Source organism: Sinocyclocheilus anshuiensis, unplaced genomic scaffold, assembly GCF_001515605.1.
Source record: "Sinocyclocheilus anshuiensis isolate Anshui unplaced genomic scaffold, SAMN03320099.WGS_v1.1 scaffold80, whole genome shotgun sequence".
Classification (NCBI taxonomy): Eukaryota; Metazoa; Chordata; class Actinopteri; order Cypriniformes; family Cyprinidae; genus Sinocyclocheilus; species Sinocyclocheilus anshuiensis.
The window spans coordinates 1770359-1789432 of NW_015554102.1; the positions used below are offsets into that span (position 1 = coordinate 1770359).

Here is a 19074-nt window from a genome sequence, read left to right on the forward strand (position 1 = left end):
GCGCAACTGGAATTTAAAACCGGTTACTGTCTTCTGATAGTTAGCGAAGCATTAAAAAATTATCTAAACTGATAAATAACAGATTGGCGATTAAAATAATAGCAGATTTGTCTCATTTTAAATGAGTAATAAAAACTGAGATGAAAAATTTACTTAAGCCAGAAATATAATTTTACTATGGTAAAATAAATGTTCAGCGATATCTTCAAAACACTTTTGAATTTTGGTGCACTTTTTTTCCCTATATAATGCTGACATGGTAACTAGTAAATGCTGTAAATTTGGTTATGCTAGCATGTGTGGAAATATTTAAACCACGTGTGTTACAACTTACCCCGCGTTACTTTGTGCCCCGCGCTCCCCTACACCAAGCCACTTTTGTGTTCTTCTGTGCCACCTCTACAAATTAATTTTGTTAATACTGATTTAATTTGATTGGTAACTTATATTTCTTATTCTACTTGTTCTTATTCTGTCGTTTTAATTACAATTTTTAAAAAGCTTATAAAATATAATTTTTTTAAGAATTTGACAAAAGATGACATACTTTTAATAAAGTTAGAGGAGTCAAATATCACCTTGTAATGGGAAGGCTACTTTTTGATAACATTTTGGATAATTGTTTAGAAGGTGCTCCTAAAATTTTGAACGTGCTCCTACATTTTTCAAGTTAGGAGCACAAGTGCTCCTAAAAAGAAAAGTAAGCGTAGAGTCCTGTAAAGGATTGCACTTGAAGGCCTGTGTACACATTTTCACACTTTCCCCTGACATTTTGACTGTTAAATGACTAATCATTAACACTTGCAAGTTCCCAGATCAAGACGTATCAGGAAACATTCACTTCCTTCTTTTGAGATGCAGCCAGCTGTCATCCATCTATTGTCTTTTGTTAGAAAAGATCATTAAACTGAGGGGTTACACCACTTATGCACTAAAATAGGCAATACTAGCTTCTGACTTGCAGAATACTGCACAATCTTTGATTTAAATAATGTATGCAGGGCCGGATTTACCTCTTTTCGTGACCTAGGCAAAACATTTTTGGGCCCTCCTTCCCTAATATGGTAGGCCTAATATTACCACCCAAGCAAACAAAAATATTTCTTAATCAGTGGAAACTGTTACAGTCTTTTCTATCGCAATAAGCGCTTGCGTTCAGTCAATAAAAATCAAATGTAGCTCTTAATTTGTTTGAGAACCACGAAAGACCATAACGGAGGCTTGAGCCATTGATATGCAGGCTAATGCAGTTATTAATGCGGTTATTAGAGAGAGAGAGCGAAAGAGAGGGAGAGAGAGCGATTAAGCGCGTGTGAATACGTGCGTCTGTGCGTCTCTCAGCAGCGTTCAGCAGCAGCGACTACTAATAACGAATCTTTAAATTAAACTGCTTCAAGAACCTTGCAACTGAGAAATGTCACGTAGCTTTTCAGCTGCAAAACTATTTTATTGATAAATTCGCGGGGCAGCGCTGACAAGAAAGACCATTCCATTAAAGAGGCGCGGTGATGTGGCCACCAAGCGGCAACCTTCCGGTCTCTCTCATGAAGCCAACACGGAAGTGATTAAAACTGCAATTCATCGACTGGCCGCTAGCTCCGCGTGTGTGTCTGCACAGTGTGTGCGTCTGTGAGAGAGACTGGGAGAAAGAAAGCGTGATTTCCGTAGCCTACATAAAAAAGGTGGAAGACATGGAAATAGTTTGTCATTTTTTACCCTATTGTTTGTTATATTTATTTGCTCAATGTCTTCAGATGAGTCAAATGAGTCAGACATTGCTCCATCAGACTGGATATAAAAGGTAAAATAGTGCATTTTGTATCGTGGGATACAGTATCCCCCACATTTCTGCAAATGTCAAATAGGTTATCTCTGTATTTTGTCCATAAAGAAAATTAGCATGGTAAGCACATATACTTACTATGAAATTCAGCAATAGTAAGAGTAGTATGAATATAGGCAATTGTAATAGCAGCTGTAAACTGGCTGAACATTTAGCAGATGTCTATAACATTCAGAGCTCTAGAAAGCTATAACTGGCCATATTTAAACCCTTATAGTCTCTTAAGTGAGTGACTGTGTCATCCTTTTTTTGTCATTTAATCTTCCTAGCCATTTCCAATTGTATACTGTCAGTGGCCTTTCTGCGCTGCTGTTTAAACTTTCCAGGAAGATACATTTGGGGTTTACAGATGTTTTGATGAAGGTTGAATTGAAGGTTTATTTAGATTCACTACAGCTATTTATTTAAAATTCTTGGGGTTTTGTTGTTCTTTCGAGCATCTCAGAAATCCATACTCATGTCCAGCATAATTAAAGCTTCAGGTTTGATGATGGGTTTATTCTCTGTGATCTGTTACAGTCAGTGTCAGAGAGGACTGAAAAATCCACTTCTACAAACTTGTGTGAAGTTTTGTGTTTGAAATGTAATTTCTTTCCATCTGATTTAACATCATATACATATACAAATGAACCTTGGTAGATGGATGCTAACTGAAAAGTCCATACATGGTGTTTATGATAGTTGCTCATGTAGATATCTGGGGATATACAATAGCAGTACTAACATAAAACGCATACATCAAGTGCCAGTAAGAAAGAACAAGGGATGTGCATTGTGGTCATTTTGTATGATGCCTATTTAGAATATTAATAAATACTTGACTTTCCGCATCAGATCTTTGGATTCGGATATTGCTGTTAATCTTTGTATCTACATCTACATTGCTGTAGTGGTGATGTAGGCGTCAGCATGATTCAGGGTGAATTTGTCCTCTGATGTGCTGAATTCAGGACACAGCAGAAGTGATGTAGGAGGATATTTGTAAGTATGGGACACGTGTTCAGTCACATGTAGGTCTCAGAACAGTGATGATGACAGACAGCATTGTATGTGCCAAATTATTTTTATTCCTGTACTCGCATTGATCTTCCCTTCCCAGCATACATCAAGGTGAATGTCGAATTATATATCTGTTGTGTACTGAATAATAATGATTAAAAAAAAATGTAATCAGGCCGCTTCGAAGCAATTCTGCAGATAAAAAAAAGATTTGATTAGATTAGATTTGAACGGAAAAGCTGAAATTGCATCACCAAATGTTGTTGAAAATGCCATAAAATTACTTTTCAGTTTCTGGAAACAAGGTGTAAATCCTTTGAAAATGTGAACAGAAACTGTTACTTTAGTACCTTATAACATATTTCTTTGACATAAAGCAGCATGCATGTGAAATGATCCAGGTGTAATGTAGTTTAATTAATGCTGGCTGATGATGGACCATCTGTCGACTGACTGGTCAACCATCCTGACCTCTCCCTACTTGAGATTTAAACACAACACCTGACTAGTCTTAATGGACATTTGCTCTCTTTTAGTGCTGATCTCTTGTCTCTTGTCAAAAGCACAAGACTGTCATCTCTCAACCTATGACTAGTCAGGATCCTGCAGCTCCCAGTGGAGAAATATTAGTCCGTAACCTTTACTGCTGACAGCCTGACTGATACACACAAAACATGTCCACGATGGAGAGCAGTTCAGGACATCCACAGACTCTCAGGAGACCACTGAACCAGCAGCCTGTCCAATACTGCAGTCTCTGGAGGAAAGAGCCTCTTCATAGCTTAATTGGGCCATACTGAAGCATGCTGGGAGATTTACAAACTATTTAATATTAGCCTGGTATTCACTGTCTATTAAAAGGAACCCATAACCCATTTCAGAGAGATTAAAACAAGCAGATTTTTACATAAATATGGACACTAGGGCTGTCAAAAAAAAATTCGAGTTTCGAATATTCGTCGAATAAAAAAAAAAAAATCCACATTCGAATACAAAAACGTTGCATTCAAATTTTAGGTTTGCGTCAGCCGTCAGGCAGCCTTCTCAGTGGCGCACGAAATGCGACGACGATGTAAGTGTCATTGCATTTTAATGCTTTTGACACGTACATCATATAGATGTTGCAGTAACATTTTAAATGCATTTCTGACCCTTGCATATTACAACATGGTGGTTCTTCAGTAACCAGAAGCATTAATCTTTGCTTATGTTTTTGCAAGGCTATCATACATTTTATTAATGATTTATAAATAACTGTACACCAGTTAAGCTACACTGCCCTTATGAGGGCATTTGCAAAGTCAGCGGAAAACAAAAACGCTTATTTTAGGTCTTAACACACACACACACACACACACACACACCTTAGTTTTTCCTGTCTCAGATTTCAGCAAGATTAAATGCATATGTTTCTGCAGCATTAAAAGAACAGCAGGTAGGAATGCACCAGTTTTATGTGTGAGGTGATCTGGCTCCAGCTGATCTGGTATTCTGCTGGGGGTTCAGTCCGAAGTGTGTTAGGAAACATCAGCATTTTAAAGTCCTCAAGTCTGCGGATGTTTCGAAACTCGTTGGTTTTATTAGTTTGTGTAACAGTATCCAAATGAAATCACCAAAAATCACAAATCAACAACTTGTGAAGGTGATTGGCAGATTTGCAGGCCAATTAGGATTAAGAGGAGGGGTTAATGCATCAAAATAATGCACCAAATAGAGGTTCGTCAGTAGTCATCAATAAAACATCACAGGGAAGTTGGAAAGCCTGGTATCACCAAACTCAAGTCTCGATTCTCGGTTTGTTCCCAGAACAATCCAGCTAGTGTGTCTATGAGCTCATCTGACTGCAGATGTTTGTATATTAGACAGTATAAATACAAGAGGATGACATCACATACTGGATTGAAACGGTCACGTGCAGATTGATATAATCTAAATTTACTTAATGTAGGTTTCTGGTCTGTTTGTGAACAATTGTTTTGGCATGTTATTCCAAAGAAACTTGACGTTTCCTATGTGATTGCCAGTTTTCATGCAAAATTATAAAAATAGATTGTCAAGTCCCGCCTTTTTCATTTCACCCAGAAACAAGAAGTTTAAAATGGTTTGCAAATGGCAGTTCACATTGAGTTTAAGATTTGTTTTTCCTGCTTGTACTTTTTTGGACTATAATTTAAGATTTGGCAAAGCAGAACATAGTATAGTTGAGTAAATATTTGTGAGAGCCAGTAAGGACTTTATCCTGGGCGCCAGTGGAAGCTGCTCTTTGAAATTGTTGAGTTCAGCGGGAGTTTCTTTCTCAGAACATGAGTGTTTGGGATTTCAGTGTTGGCAGTGATGTAAAATGTGTCCTAATTCGTAAAGAGTGAACATCTGCTTAGATATTTCAGCGTCTCATAAATCATTGTTATCTGTGCAACTCTCCAATATTTTGGCTGTGTATAACATCACATTGATGCTCTTATAAGAACATCATGTGTCCTAATGTCAAAAGAGAGACATGCCTTTAATGCAAAACCAAGTGGTTGGTCAACATTGATGTCAGTCAGGTGGTCTGAGACTAGAGGTCCTAGCTGTGTCTGGTGGCATGACAAAGCTGTGCTCTCTACTAGAACAAAATGTGCCGATAATTTTTCAAATTTATAGATGTATCTTGACTTTGCTATCTCTCATATTTGTACTGGCTTAACATGCAGTAACAGGGTTAGTCTCAGTTCATCTCTCTTGAACTTTTCTTGTTTAGCACCAGCTGACATCAACCATCACTGTACTATTTATGCCAACAAACACTGCCCACTGCATTGGATTTCACCAACAATTACCCACGGTGAATGGCAGGTTTTGGGGTTTTTTCAGACATGCATTCAGCAGGCCTTGACAATTCCCATGATTCTGCAAATACCATATGGCCTTATTCTTAAACCGGTTTAACACAGAATTAAACTACGTTGTCATGCTTGCTCAGACATTAAGTATATAAATTTCCATTTCCTCTAGGGCTTGGCGATTATCATAAAATGTTTCATAGCCATCGATCTCGATAATTACCATGATAAATTTCTAATCTTTGTTTCTTTCAAGTTTAAGGCAGATTTTTGCTCTTAAGTGAAAGTTGTCGAAACCAAATTGTTAACTGTCTTAAACTACTCTTAATGATCAGAACATGACAAACACTTCTTAATTCTTTACGCTTTTCAAGTCATTTTTATTAGATCTTAATAGAAAAAATAATTTCTTAGTTTCTGCATGTTCTAATGAGTGATATTGTTTCAATCATGAAACAGATTTGTCTTGCCTGGCTTTGATGTGTATCTTCAGCACAGTTTGCAGTGCAGGCTTCAATATTAATAATATTACTTTTTTTTTTTGTCTTTTAGAAATGCACATAGTAGTAGTAGCTTGAGTTAGGATGCAGATGTGAATTTATGTTCATTATCAAATACTGTAACATCTGTAAAAATGTAACAATCTCATTTGTATATGGTGAAATATACGTTTTATTCAAATTAACTGTTGGTCTTCCATAGTATCATACATTTAGATCATGACGACCAGAGTTATAAAACACGCACATAGCACCTCAATACCATGGTAAAAATGTAACTAGGTATTCGTATGAATAACAGCAGTCTAAATACATTTAGTATGAATGCACAGCTATTGGAGTGCTCGGGTAAGTTCTGCCTGAAGCAACAGTGAGAGGACTTAATTAAAATTGGAGCCGTTACCCCCATCTGTTTTATCCTTTCAGATATATTACCCTTCCTCCTCTCTGAGGCACTTGGAGTGATTTAGCCTCCACCTCCCCGAGCACACATACCAGCCTGAGAACATGACTTTCACGCTCAAATTAATGTTTTCTGTGCTCTGGAGCCTAAGGGACTCTGTTCACTGGAATTAAAGACTGTGTGTGAAGGCATCTGAGCCTATTCTCTATATTACTTGTGGGGAAAAGGACATTTGATGTGTCCAGGTCTTGTATGTTTGTGTATTTTGACATCAGCTCAGTTAAATAGTAACTGACTAAAGCAGTTACATTCAAACTACAAGCTGTTTACACAGTGTTTGTGTTCACGCTTTGTTCATTCACATGCTGTGCTCTTGCTCTGTCCGCGTGGATAACTTTCCCTGAATTGGATCTCATCCAGTGTGGACTAGTATGTGACACAGTTCACAGGGTTGAGAACTACTGTGTGAATCATCTTTTTCAGTCTGTGCTTGTGTGCGTTCTGCTCTAAATTCTTTTCTTTTTCTTCTCACAGACTGATCCAGTGTGTTTGAAGCTCAGCTGATCCTTCTCCTCTTCGTCGTCATCGTCAGTGTGTGAAGATGCCGCCAGCGACAGGAGGGCCAGTGGGCTACACTCCTCCAGAGGGAGGCTGGGGCTGGGCAGTGGTGGTAGGAGCCTTTATCAGCATTGGCTTCTCCTATGCCTTCCCCAAGTCCATCACGGTGTTCTTCAAAGATATCGAGGTGATCTTCAATGCCACCAGCAGCCAAGTGTCATGGATCTCGTCGATTATGCTGGCTGTCATGTATGCAGGAGGTCAGTTCCATTTATTACCATCACTTCTGTCCATCCTGGTACTTACTGTACTTATTTATCTATCTGTGAGTATTAAATTGAGAATTGTATTTATTTATTTTGCAAATTACACATAAACATGCTATCCTACACCCCTATGGGATTTTTTATTACAATGATAATCAGTGTTTGGAGAAGTTTAAAGGTTTGGGGTTGATAAGATTATTTTTAGTTTATAAAAACTAAAATCATGCATATTTAATAACGTATTTCTGTCTCAAAAACTTGTGATTTACTTATTGTGTAATTTTCTAGCACATTTCTCTTCCTGTCATAATTGAATACCATCCAGTTGATGTGGCCAATTGAAGTTCACACATTAAAAGGGGCCAAATCATAGTTTGTGACATCACATCCTTATACTTTTGCCCACCTGGATGGCAAAACAAGGTTTTGTACAAAGTACTAATGTACTGTACTAAAACTAAATACAGTACAGAGCTTATTAATAAAACATACTATGTACAGGCAAGCAGATAAACCCAGAATATGAACGCAATGAGCAAACATTTCATGTTAAGCATTTTCAAATCGAAAACCATAACAAATAATTAATTTGCAATTTAGTGCATCACATTCATATTCTGGGGTCATCTGCTCCCCTGTACTGTATAGAGTGTGCATCATCAGTAAAGTGTATGCTGTGTGACCGTAGTACATTACAGTACTTTAAGCACGTTTCATGTTAACTTGCCCAGAACTTCCAGTTTGTTCACATATATTTCTTTTAAGAGATCTAAATATTCATGGTTTGAAACGGATGGAAAATTGACAGGCCTGTGCTGCAGTTCAATGGATGCTGTGCCCTCTGGGTCTCCGTGCCAGTCACATGAATGAAAAATGAGAGTTGTTCAATTCTGTATTTTGGGTACCGCTCTCTCTGTAGATGTTTTATTTGTGTTGGGGTTGTGTTCTGGTTGAGTAAAATAAGGTCAGAACTGAAACACAGCTGTGTGTTTAAACCCTGACACACTTTTTGCCACTGATGTGCACTGCAGGGCTGTGCATCTGTTTGTTTGCTTGAATTTTTACAAGATTTCCTTTAATTAAGCTGGTTAGGTAGAGGCATGTTTAAACTGGTTTTCTAACCTGATGTTCTTCCAGGTAATCACCAAAGAATGCTATGCTGATCAGATGGTTAAACCACACTTCTTTACTTCTGTGTAGTTCATTTTTTGGAAAGCATGGCGATGGAAAAGGCATTTGAGATGCCTAGCCAGGTTTGATGGGTAGCGTGAAGGGACTGCTGGGAAGAATTTTTGGTTTATGGTTTGAAGAGTTGCTGAGTCACTTGACGCCACACTAGGGAGGATACAAACATGAACATCTAGTATGACTAATATTTGCAGTCAACTGCCACGTAAGAGCATTTGGGTGAGGACAGTGTAGACTGATGATGTCACTTCCTGAAAGAGAACGTGTCTGTGTGGTTTCCATACACTGACTTCATTATGTTCATGTGGCTCTGCACGTAGCCTGAACTCAACAAAGAGGCTCTTCCAGTCACCTATAACCTGAGAAAGGCAGAGTGAGCGAGGTGTTGTTTTTTTTTTCTCCTTTCTTGCACCAGTGTGCATGTGCTGTAACCTGGTGAATTAATGAATCTTTTTCTCTTTCTGTCTTTTTTTTCTTTCTGTTGCAAGAAGAAATATGAACAACAGGATATGATAACACAGGATATGAGTTTACTTCTATAAAGTTTAGGTTCAGTTTTTATCCAGCAAGGATGCATTAAATTGATCAAAAGTGACAGACATTTATAATGTCTTTGAAGAATTATATTTCAAATAAATGCTGTTCTTTTGAACTTTGATAATATTGAATATTTCTTGAGCACCAAATCAGCACATTAGAATGATTTCTGAAAGATCATGTGACACTGAAGACTGGAGTAATGGCTGCTGAAAATTCAGCTTTGCCAGCACTAAAAATTACATTTTTAAATATATGAATAGAAAGTCATTTTAAATTGTAATAATATAATATTTCACAACATTACTGTTTACACTTTATTTTTGATTGAAATGTAGACCCCAAACTTTTGATCGGTAGTATATATTGTCTGCCTTTTATTAAACATTTTAATATTAATTAAATATTTAAAATACACTGCCTTGACACTGCAAACCATGCAGCTTCTAATAAGTTTTATTTATTTATTTATTTATTTTTGTAGTAATGTGAAACTGTCAAAAATGAGAGTTTATTACATCTTTCATTTGACCAAGAGGTCAATCTGTAACCTTTAGACCCTTTATTGGTCAAACACTTTGTTGCTGTAGAATTTGCAGGTGAGATTTCACCAAACTTGAACTTTAATACGCAGCAAAATGAGATCAATACCAGGGATTCCCAAACTTTTTTGTCTGCAGAACACTTTTGACCTGAAATATTTACTTTACTCCCCATTTTAAGTTCATATTTAAATGTAACAACATATTTGCATGTTTACATTTCATTGTTGCTCACTGTCACATGACTTGCAGGCTTTAGTATTTTTTAAATAAATATTTAAATATATTCTTTATTTTAACTGTACACTTTTATAATTTAAAGGGGTCATCTGATGCTGCTAAAAAGAACATTATTTTGTGTATTTGGTGTAATGAAATGTGTTTATGCGGTTTAAAGTAAAAAAAACACATTATTTTCCACATACTGTACATTATTGTTTCTCCTCTATGCCCCGCCTTTCTGAAACGCGTCGATTTTTACAAAGCTCATCGGTCTGAAAAAGCGAGGTGTGCTGTGATTGGCCAGCTATCCAGTGCGTTGTGATTGGCCGAATACCTCGAGCGTGTGACGGAAATGTTACGCCCCTCACCATACTGTTGATGCCGTGTCCCGGCCGGAGCGACGAGTCAAAAACATTAAAACCCATTACAAACGAAGCATTTGTTGCATCCAGTGGGGACATAATTACTGATTATAATGACTTATACTGTCTTTTAACGCGTCGCGTTGCATCGCGCCGTGTAAACATAAAACCCTGTCTGCATTCTCTCGCTCTCTCTCGGACAACAACAAGTGCTACTCTACACTACTCAAAAAACTCGCTTTAAAGAGAAATTGAAATCGCATCATATGACCCCTTTAATGATTTGCTTTTCATAAACTCACAAACCCCCTGGCCTTCCCTCATAAACCCTTTTTGGAAAGCATGTTCTATATATGCATTTGAATATGAATGAATGGAAGTGATTTGAATCTAGTGTTGTGGCCCTTTAGTCCTTAACTTTTATTCAAGATCCAGAATAATTCTGAGCGAGATGGTCTGGACTCTTCCCACAGACACTTGTTCTCACCTGTTTCCCTTGGCTCATGTCAGCACTGATTTGAAGTTATGCCATATAATATCTCTGTGATTTGTGCTCACATCCCTGCCTGTTTTCAGCCTTGTAAAGCGTTTGATTTTTCTCCAGTGTTAGTGGGACTCACACTGCTGCTCCTGTAAGTTGTGCATTTTAAATTCTCTTCGGAAAAAGTACAAGCAGTTCTCAGACTGAATATCTAAAACGTATCCTCTGCTGACTCTCACGTCTCTCTGAACCAGTTTATATAATCGTGTGTGTATTTGAATCACTGCTGTCTTTGTCTCTTTTTTTGGACTGGAAAGGATGGCCCGTTTGGTGCTACACAAAGCCTGTCAGAATAAATTAATTCGAGAAATGTGACTGGGGGACGGACAAATTGCTTTGAACTCTGATTGGCTGCATGAAACGTACAAGAGAGTTCCTCCTACTCATGATAGATTAGCTTTCATGGCAAACCGGCACGTGCGAAGTTTGTAGATATTTAATTTTGTAAACATAAAAGTAAGAGTTTATAACATTTTTGGTGTCTATACATTTCTGTACACTATTCATCAAGCCTTTTTTAAAGCTACATGACATGTTAGCATTAGCTGGGGTTGTATGTACACCGTACTATTTGCTATGACGTTTTTATGGAGCTTGCACTAGATTCTTCTGCACTGTTTCAGATTCACTCAATAACACTGTGATAGATTTGTCTAATATAGGTTTGGTTATTACAGGAACCGTGCCAAACATCATTGCGTCTTTTCTGTGTTTATCATTTAAAAGTTTTAGTTACCATGTTGAACAACCACTTTTTAAAGGCTCGCCTTGTAAGTGAAGTTATTCAACTCTGACGCTGCTCTAAATGGAGCCGTTCACAAGAAAAGCAGAGCACTGACCAAGCAGTTTATTTATTCACCAAGAAAGCCGGCCTCTTTCTTTTTGTTTTTGCGTTTACCTACATTTATTACTGCAACAATACAGCTCAGGAGTGAATAAATACTATATTTAAGTATTTAATTAGTATAGCTTGTAGTTGTGTATTTGTGAGGGAACTTCCAGTAATTGCGTCGAGTAAAGGAAGGCTATATAAGGCTGCTCGATTGGTCTTATTTGCATAATGTTGGAGCGGAGTTAACTGAAATGAACACTGGTCTGCCACACACTGAGACTCTGGTTGCTGGAGGTCAGCTTCATTCTGCTGATTAAGATTTTCTCCTTCGCGGCACCCAGTTGATCACATGTCATGTAGTGAAGTGTGTGCATATGGTATGGTATCACAGTTTCCTTCCTCCGAATCGTCTCCTATGTCCTCCTGCAGTCCAAGTGGTGTGAATGACTGCTGTTGTGATTCCATCTTGTGGTGGAACTGTATGATTGCAACATTAAAAGAGTACAAAATGCGGCCTCCCTTACGAAAATTAACCGTGGTTTTATTATAGTAAAAGTGAAATAACCATGTTTTTTTTGGCGTATTGATTACCATTTGTATAACCACAGTTTTACCACAAGTAATTAAACGAACAATTAAACCATTGTTAGTTTAGCTAAAACATGGTTACAATGGTTTTAACTATAGTGACCATGTTTGTTTTTGTTTTATTTGTAGTAAAACCATAGTTAATTTTCATAAGGGCTGAAAGAGATTTATGTTTTTCAACAAATTGTGAGTAAAATTTTGATTGTCAGCATCAGGAGGACAAAATAAATATTATATGAGCTGTTTTATATTCTAGTTATTAAGAGACCATTTTTACAACCCTGTGTGGCATGTGTTTCTGTATGTGTGGTTTTGCCTTTTTTTTTCATTTGTTTTTGTTTTTTATTTTGTTAAAAAATTATACTTATTATTTTTTTTAAATGTACAAATTATAATTCTTTAAAAAAAATAGTTTTTTTATAGGTTTAGCATTTTGTTTTTAATCCAACTGTTTTCGCTCAAGTTGACGAGTTTTGTAAAACTATATATCAAATGAACAGAATATAAAACAATTACAAAATTGTTACCTATTCTGGTGTTTAATTTTTTTTGTTATTCTATATTTTATTCAATTTTATTTAGCTAAAAAATGAATACAGTTTGAAACTTATTTATTTTGCTGCTTTCTAAACATTAGATAAACATGAATTAAATTTATATTTTATTTAAAAAAATCACAATGGGTAACAGGGTTACAAATTTAGATTTAATTTAGCCAATGAATGTAGGTTTTAGTTAATTTTTACTTTTTTTTTTTTAACCACCTGTTTTCTCGTAGGTTTAAGTTTTGTAAACCTCATAACAAGAATAGAATATAAAACAACAATTACAAAATTATTTAATATTTTATTTCTTTTTATGTAATATTTTATTTATTTTAGCTATTTTCTAACAAAAAATTATTAAACATCAACATTACAATGTATACAATATCTATCTATCTATCTATCTATCTATCTATCTATCTATCTATCTATCTATCTATCTATCTATCTAACATGTTTTCTCTCAACAGGACCACTCAGCAGTATTCTGGTGAATAAGTTTGGTAGTCGGCCAATCATGATTGCTGGGGGCTGTCTGTCTAGCACAGGGTTAGTCGCCGCCTCCTTCTGTAGCACAGTGGAGGGTCTGTACTTCTGTGTGGGAGTTATAGGCGGTAAGTACACTGAATGACTCATCATAACTATTCAGAGACCTGAAGACCGAGTGAGTACAATTAAATAATCAAAACTTCAGAAATCAGTTTTCTCCTCCTCTCATCTGTTTCTAGGCCTGGGTTTGGCTTTTAATCTGAATCCAGCATTGACCATGATTGGCAAATACTTCTACAAGCGCCGGCCAATAGCTAATGGCATCGCCATGGCGGGCAGCCCAGTGTTCTTGTCCACTCTTGCCCCGTTGAACAGCTGGCTGTATGATCAATTTGGGTGGAGGGGCAGTTTCCTCATCCTGGGCGGAGCTTTGCTGAACTGCTGCGTTGCGGGGTCACTAATGCGGCCCATCGGACCAAAACCACAACCTGCCAGTCCAAAAGAGGATGGCGAGCCCAAACGTCAAGAGAAAAAGACATGCATGCAGACCATCAACAGCTTCCTGGATCTGACCCTGTTCACTCACCGAGGCTTCCTGCTGTACCTGCTCGGAAACGTCATCATGTTCTTCGGCCTCTTTGCGCCTCTTGTGTTCCTCAGTAATTATGCGAAAAGTAAAGAGATTTCCAAGGATAAGGCTGCATTCTTGTTGTCCATCCTGGCCTTCACCGACATGATCGCTCGGCCATCCATGGGCCTGGTGGCCAACACTCGCTGGGTCCGTCCACGTATCCAGTACTTCTTCGCCGCATCTGTGCTGTATAATGGCGTCTGCCACTTGTTGGCACCACTCTCCACCGATTACGTGGGTTTTGCCATTTATGCAGTGTTTTTCGGTGTGGCATTCGGTTGGTTGAGCTCTGTGCTGTTTGAGACTCTCATGGACCTGGTGGGCGCTCAGAGGTTCTCCAGTGCTGTGGGGTTGGTGACCATCGTGGAGTGTGGGCCTGTGCTGCTGGGGCCTCCGATGCTGGGTAAGGCTGAGTGTCAATCCATTTCACTTAAAGGTGCACACAAACATGGCAATTTACACACCCTCATGTCATTCCAAACCAGTGACAGTTATTTCTTCTGTGAAATAAGATTTAAGAATGTTGGTAACCAGACAGTTGTGGTTACCACTGACCATTCTATGTTCCACAGGAAAAAGTAAGTAAGTCATTCATGTTTGGATTGACATGAGGGTAAATTAGATTTTTTTGGGGTGAACTATCCCTTTAACATTGATTTTTATGAAATGTTGATACACCTTTAAATGATTATATAAAGTACATGAATATTCTGTTTAATTGTATTATTTATGATTAATAAATTCATTCATTTTATTAGTAACATTTTAGTTGAGCATGAGACTTTTAAGGATACATTTGATACTTTTTAGTGTGTAAAAGAGACTGACAAACCCGTTTTTCCATTTCTTCTCTTGCAGGAAAACTCAATGATGATTACGGTGATTATAAATACACATATCAGGGTTGTGGAATCATCCTGGTGATTGCCAGCATATTCTTGTTCGTGGGAATGGGAATCAACTACCGGCTGGTGGACAAAGAGAAGAGGGAGGAGGAGAAAAGAGCTAAACAGGAAGAGAAGGATGCAGAGACGAATGTAGACAATGCCCTGATCGAGAAGGCAAAGGAGGTGGATGGAGACGCTTGGGATGCATAAGCTGACATTTCCAAATGGAGGAAACAATATTATGCGCACACACACCAATAATTTGTCTTCCGGTTTTGACCGTCCAAAATGATAAACGCAAATCATTTCCCCTCTAATGCATCACTCAGTGATTCAGCCAGTGTTTAAAACAGCACAAAGGACTATGATGCCAAGAAATTCTCCTTTGTGCAATCCCACACGTCTCAAATGTTACTGTCATTCTCCCAACATCCATACAGGGGTGTCTCCGTACCTTAATGTCACAATTCACCTTTTTTTGGTATATATTATAACCATTATGAGAGCATTCCTAGTTTTTGACTCCAGAATAACACAGTTTATACACCTTTAAATGAAACCACAAAATGCGCATTTCAAAATATTTTATGAGAATTATGATGCGTGACATTTAAGGTAACATACACACAGAATTTGTCAGTTCAAGACATGGAAGAAGAAGAAATATTTCACTCTTCTGTCTATCTTCCATCTTAGAAATAGTGTTTTTTGACTAAAGGTCATTATTATATGGTGCAGAAATTGTCAAGACAGACAGTTTTTGCATTGATTTGATCTCAGCTTTTGTGCTCTGAACATTTAGTAAATCACTTCTGTCACTGGACTCGAATTCACTCATGAAATAGGGCAAAATGTGTAATTGCTGTGTTTTGCCTTTGCATGGCAGAAGAATTCACGGTTTGTTTCCAAGTGCTGTTTAATGTATTTTTTGACGGGCTGCTTCCTGCTCTGGTGATCTCATTATCTCACAGTGGTTATCAAACTCTTTACTCTCTGTACTGTAACCAAGAAGATTTCTGTGGTTACAATTTTTAGGAACTACAGCAGACACAATATTGCAACTGTCTTTTTTTTTTTTGTCTGAGGCAGTTCTCACTTCACATGTGAAAAGACTGCTAGAGATGTGCTTTAGCTTTTACGTTTCATTTGGCATTAATGAAGATAAGTTTCACCAGGGTACATTCAAATAGGGGATCCTTTTACAAGTGTGTGTTCACTTGCTTTTTTGACCACGTTGTTTTTAAATGTCTAGAAACCATTTTAATTACGGTTGCCAACAGAACCTGTGCCTTGATTAGGTGCCTTTCTATCTACATACAGGTTTTATTTGTATTTAACAGCCATACGTGTAACAATACTAACTCCTGACCCTTTTTTACAGAGCTTTTTGCAATGTCAAGAGGATGTGTAGTGATTTTAATTTGATAGTCTGATATTTAGCTTTTTGTGTCATATTAAGGAAGAGTAGAGTGCTTCATTTTAAACTGAGCCAGCAACAAACACGCTACTGAGTTTGTGTTGGCTAGAAATAAAGACGACTTCATTTCAAGTTCTGCTAGTGTTAACCCGCACTCAGTAAGGTGCTCATTTTTTTTTTTACAAACTGAAATAGGTGAAGGAATATTTTTCAAGTTTCTCAAGCCATTTTATTCCTTCTGCTTTTTAGATTTGCTGAGCATGTGAAAAACAACACGACTCTCAGGTCTGCGAAAAGAACAAGATTTAGCAGATCTCAAACATATCAGTGACCGTTTTGAGTCAATTTCAGGTGAAAACATTGAAACAAAGGGAGGAAACACCACCACCTGCTGTGAATCATTGCGACACTGCAGTCAAATAGCAGGCGAATCAAAAATGTGGTTTCTGTGTAGTATTTTTTAGAAACTTTTGTTTCAGCAAAGTAGTAAATCTGTTCTAGTGTCGTTGTTTAGTCAGTGCAGATGGCAATTTTTGTTTCGTGCACTTTAATTAGGTACATTTAAGGTGAAATTCATACTCGAGTTATGCACACGCAGCATTCATGGTGCAAGCCAAATAATTTAACTTTTTTTTTTCCTGAGTAGAAATGTAGGCTATCTGTGTGGGTCCTGAGGGATGTGCGCTTGTATAGAGTTCTCTGGTAATGTAATCTCAGAGCTCGCCTGAATAATGAATGGCAGCTGTGAGACAAAAAGCAGAAAGAGAAGCAGGGCAGTGTTGACGACTCGTTTTCAGCATCTCAGATAAGATCAGTATCGCTGCTCCGACTGCACTTCTGTTTACAGGATCAGAGCTGTCTAAACTCCACTCCACTATGTGTGCAGGTGGATTTCTTATTAGTGTTGGTAACTGTGTGAAGGAAAATACTGCTGTATAGAGAAAATGGACCACCCTGAGAAAATGCATTGTAAAGGGTAAAGCCTTTTTACTCTTCTAATTTTTCCATCGTCGTATTCCCGCTTTTAATTGTGGGTCGATGTAACAGAAGTAACACCAGCGTGCTTTTAAAATGTCTCCTGTCAGAAAGACACTTGACTTGAGGTGAAGAGAGACAGGGGTAGGAAGTGTTTGTATTTGTGTGTGTGTGTGTGTTTGTGCACAGATACAATAAGATTTTGCAAATGAAGCGTTTTAACTATGTATGTAAAATATAAATTGAAATACAATAATTACGCTATTGTAAATACAAAACTATAAAACGTGTATATAAAAAAACAAAACCAATATAAAACGTTAAAATCGCGTCAGCTGCCCCGAGGTCGTCTCCATGGGAACCAAATCGAAAAACACTACTAACTCAGACAGAAAGGGAAATTATTGCGTGAGCTGAGTTGTAATTGGAAAACTCTTGAAACGGCTTGTGGTCAGAAAGGAAAATAAAAGGTTTTGTATTAATTTAAGCACATTTTGAAGGCTGAAACAGCTGCGAGTACATTTATTTGGGATGTCGGCCACCATCAACCTACTAGCAAATACTAAAGGAGTGAAGAAGCTGTGCGAACTTTGCCAGAAACCTGCAAAACGTCAGTGCAAAAAATGCCTGGTTACATTTTACTGGTGAGTCTGGTCGGGTCCTTGTGTTTTTGTCTTTATATTAACCAGCCAACTGTTGTTAACCGACCTTTAAACTAGTAATACGTAATGCTCCATCGTGTAATTGCGCGTACAGACAGCAGGTGGCACTGTAGACAAACAAGTCATGCGCACATTCTTCTTGGCCGCGTTACTGTAGAGATGGAAAGGTTGAACGAGTTCAAACAGCTGGAGGAGAAATTATGTGCAGAGGGAAGAGAATAGCCAGCCATGCGTGCTTAAAGCCAACCAGGAAAAAGAGAAAGAAATATGACTGGAAAATGTATGTGTTTTGTGTGCTTGCGTGGAGTTTTCACTTGCTGGTTTTAAAGACGCCACAATCCTCACAACCCTCTACGGTCTCAGTGTCAACATGCAAATACATATCGATATAACTTGGACAGAAACAGAATGTTCGTTGACGGGCAGCTCTTATAAGCGATAGTTAAATGAAATATGAAAATACTGTCTTTATTTACTCGGCTATTTTGTTTCGAACCTGAATGGCTTGCTTTGTTTTGTGTCTGTTTCACAAAAGGAGATCGTGTAACAAGTTGGAACACGTTTGTGTGTGTGTGTGTGTGTGTGTGTGTGTGAGTACAGGTTTATATGGTTTATGAGGCACAAATGTGTATAATGACATAGGTATTACAATTTGAATACAGTTTATGAGGACACTTCCTGTGTTCTGGTAAACCAAATGGCCTAAAATCATATTAAATTGTGTTTTGTGTGTGTGTGTGTGTGTGTGTGTGTGTGTGTGTGTGTGTGTGAGGGGTAGGGTTAGGGTAAGGGGATAGAAAATAGTTTTACAAAAACCATTACACCTATACAGAGTCCCGTAAACCATGCCAACATGTGTGTAAATATGTACCTACTTATATCTTAAGGACAAATTTGTACCTAGAAATGAGATAAATCTGACAAAAACCCCTTTTGGAAATGTCCAAGTTTTGAAAAACAGTGTTTTAAAAAGTACATTATTTTTTTATTGTAAAACTGCGTAAAGTTTTCTATTTGAGTTTGGTTATGGTATTTATAACTAGCTGTATATGAAACATTAAAAGTCTCTGGAATGTGTGTTTGTGTGTGTGTGTGTGTGTGTGTGTGTGTGTGTGGTCTTCCTCCTAAAATTTCTTATTACAGGAAATTGTGGCAGCCAACTACCTAAAAAGTCACTAATGAGAATTCAAGCCAGAAAAAAAGATAATCGGTCCTTTGAACTTGATAGCTGAAAAAGTCAAACAGCCTGTCTAGACCTTTTTTGT

At 37.6% G+C, this 19074-nt stretch overlaps 1 protein-coding gene and 1 pseudogene across 1 annotated transcript in view; both read left to right on the forward strand.

Annotated features, from left to right (window-relative positions):
* The window catches only part of slc16a1b (solute carrier family 16 member 1b), a 21541-nt gene extending 6047 nt beyond the window's left edge, over positions 1-15494 (forward strand). The window contains exons 2-5 of the mRNA XM_016461966.1: positions 7102-7385; positions 13219-13362; positions 13477-14271; positions 14727-15494. Of these exons, the coding sequence (XP_016317452.1) occupies positions 7169-7385; positions 13219-13362; positions 13477-14271; positions 14727-14965 (1395 nt within the window). The 5' untranslated portion in view covers positions 7102-7168 and the 3' untranslated portion in view covers positions 14966-15494. The remainder of the gene's footprint in view (positions 1-7101; positions 7386-13218; positions 13363-13476; positions 14272-14726) is intronic.
* Positions 15495-17678: 2184 nt separating this feature from the next.
* The window catches only part of LOC107669595 (zinc finger MYND domain-containing protein 12-like), a 7824-nt pseudogene continuing 6428 nt past the window's right edge, over positions 17679-19074 (forward strand).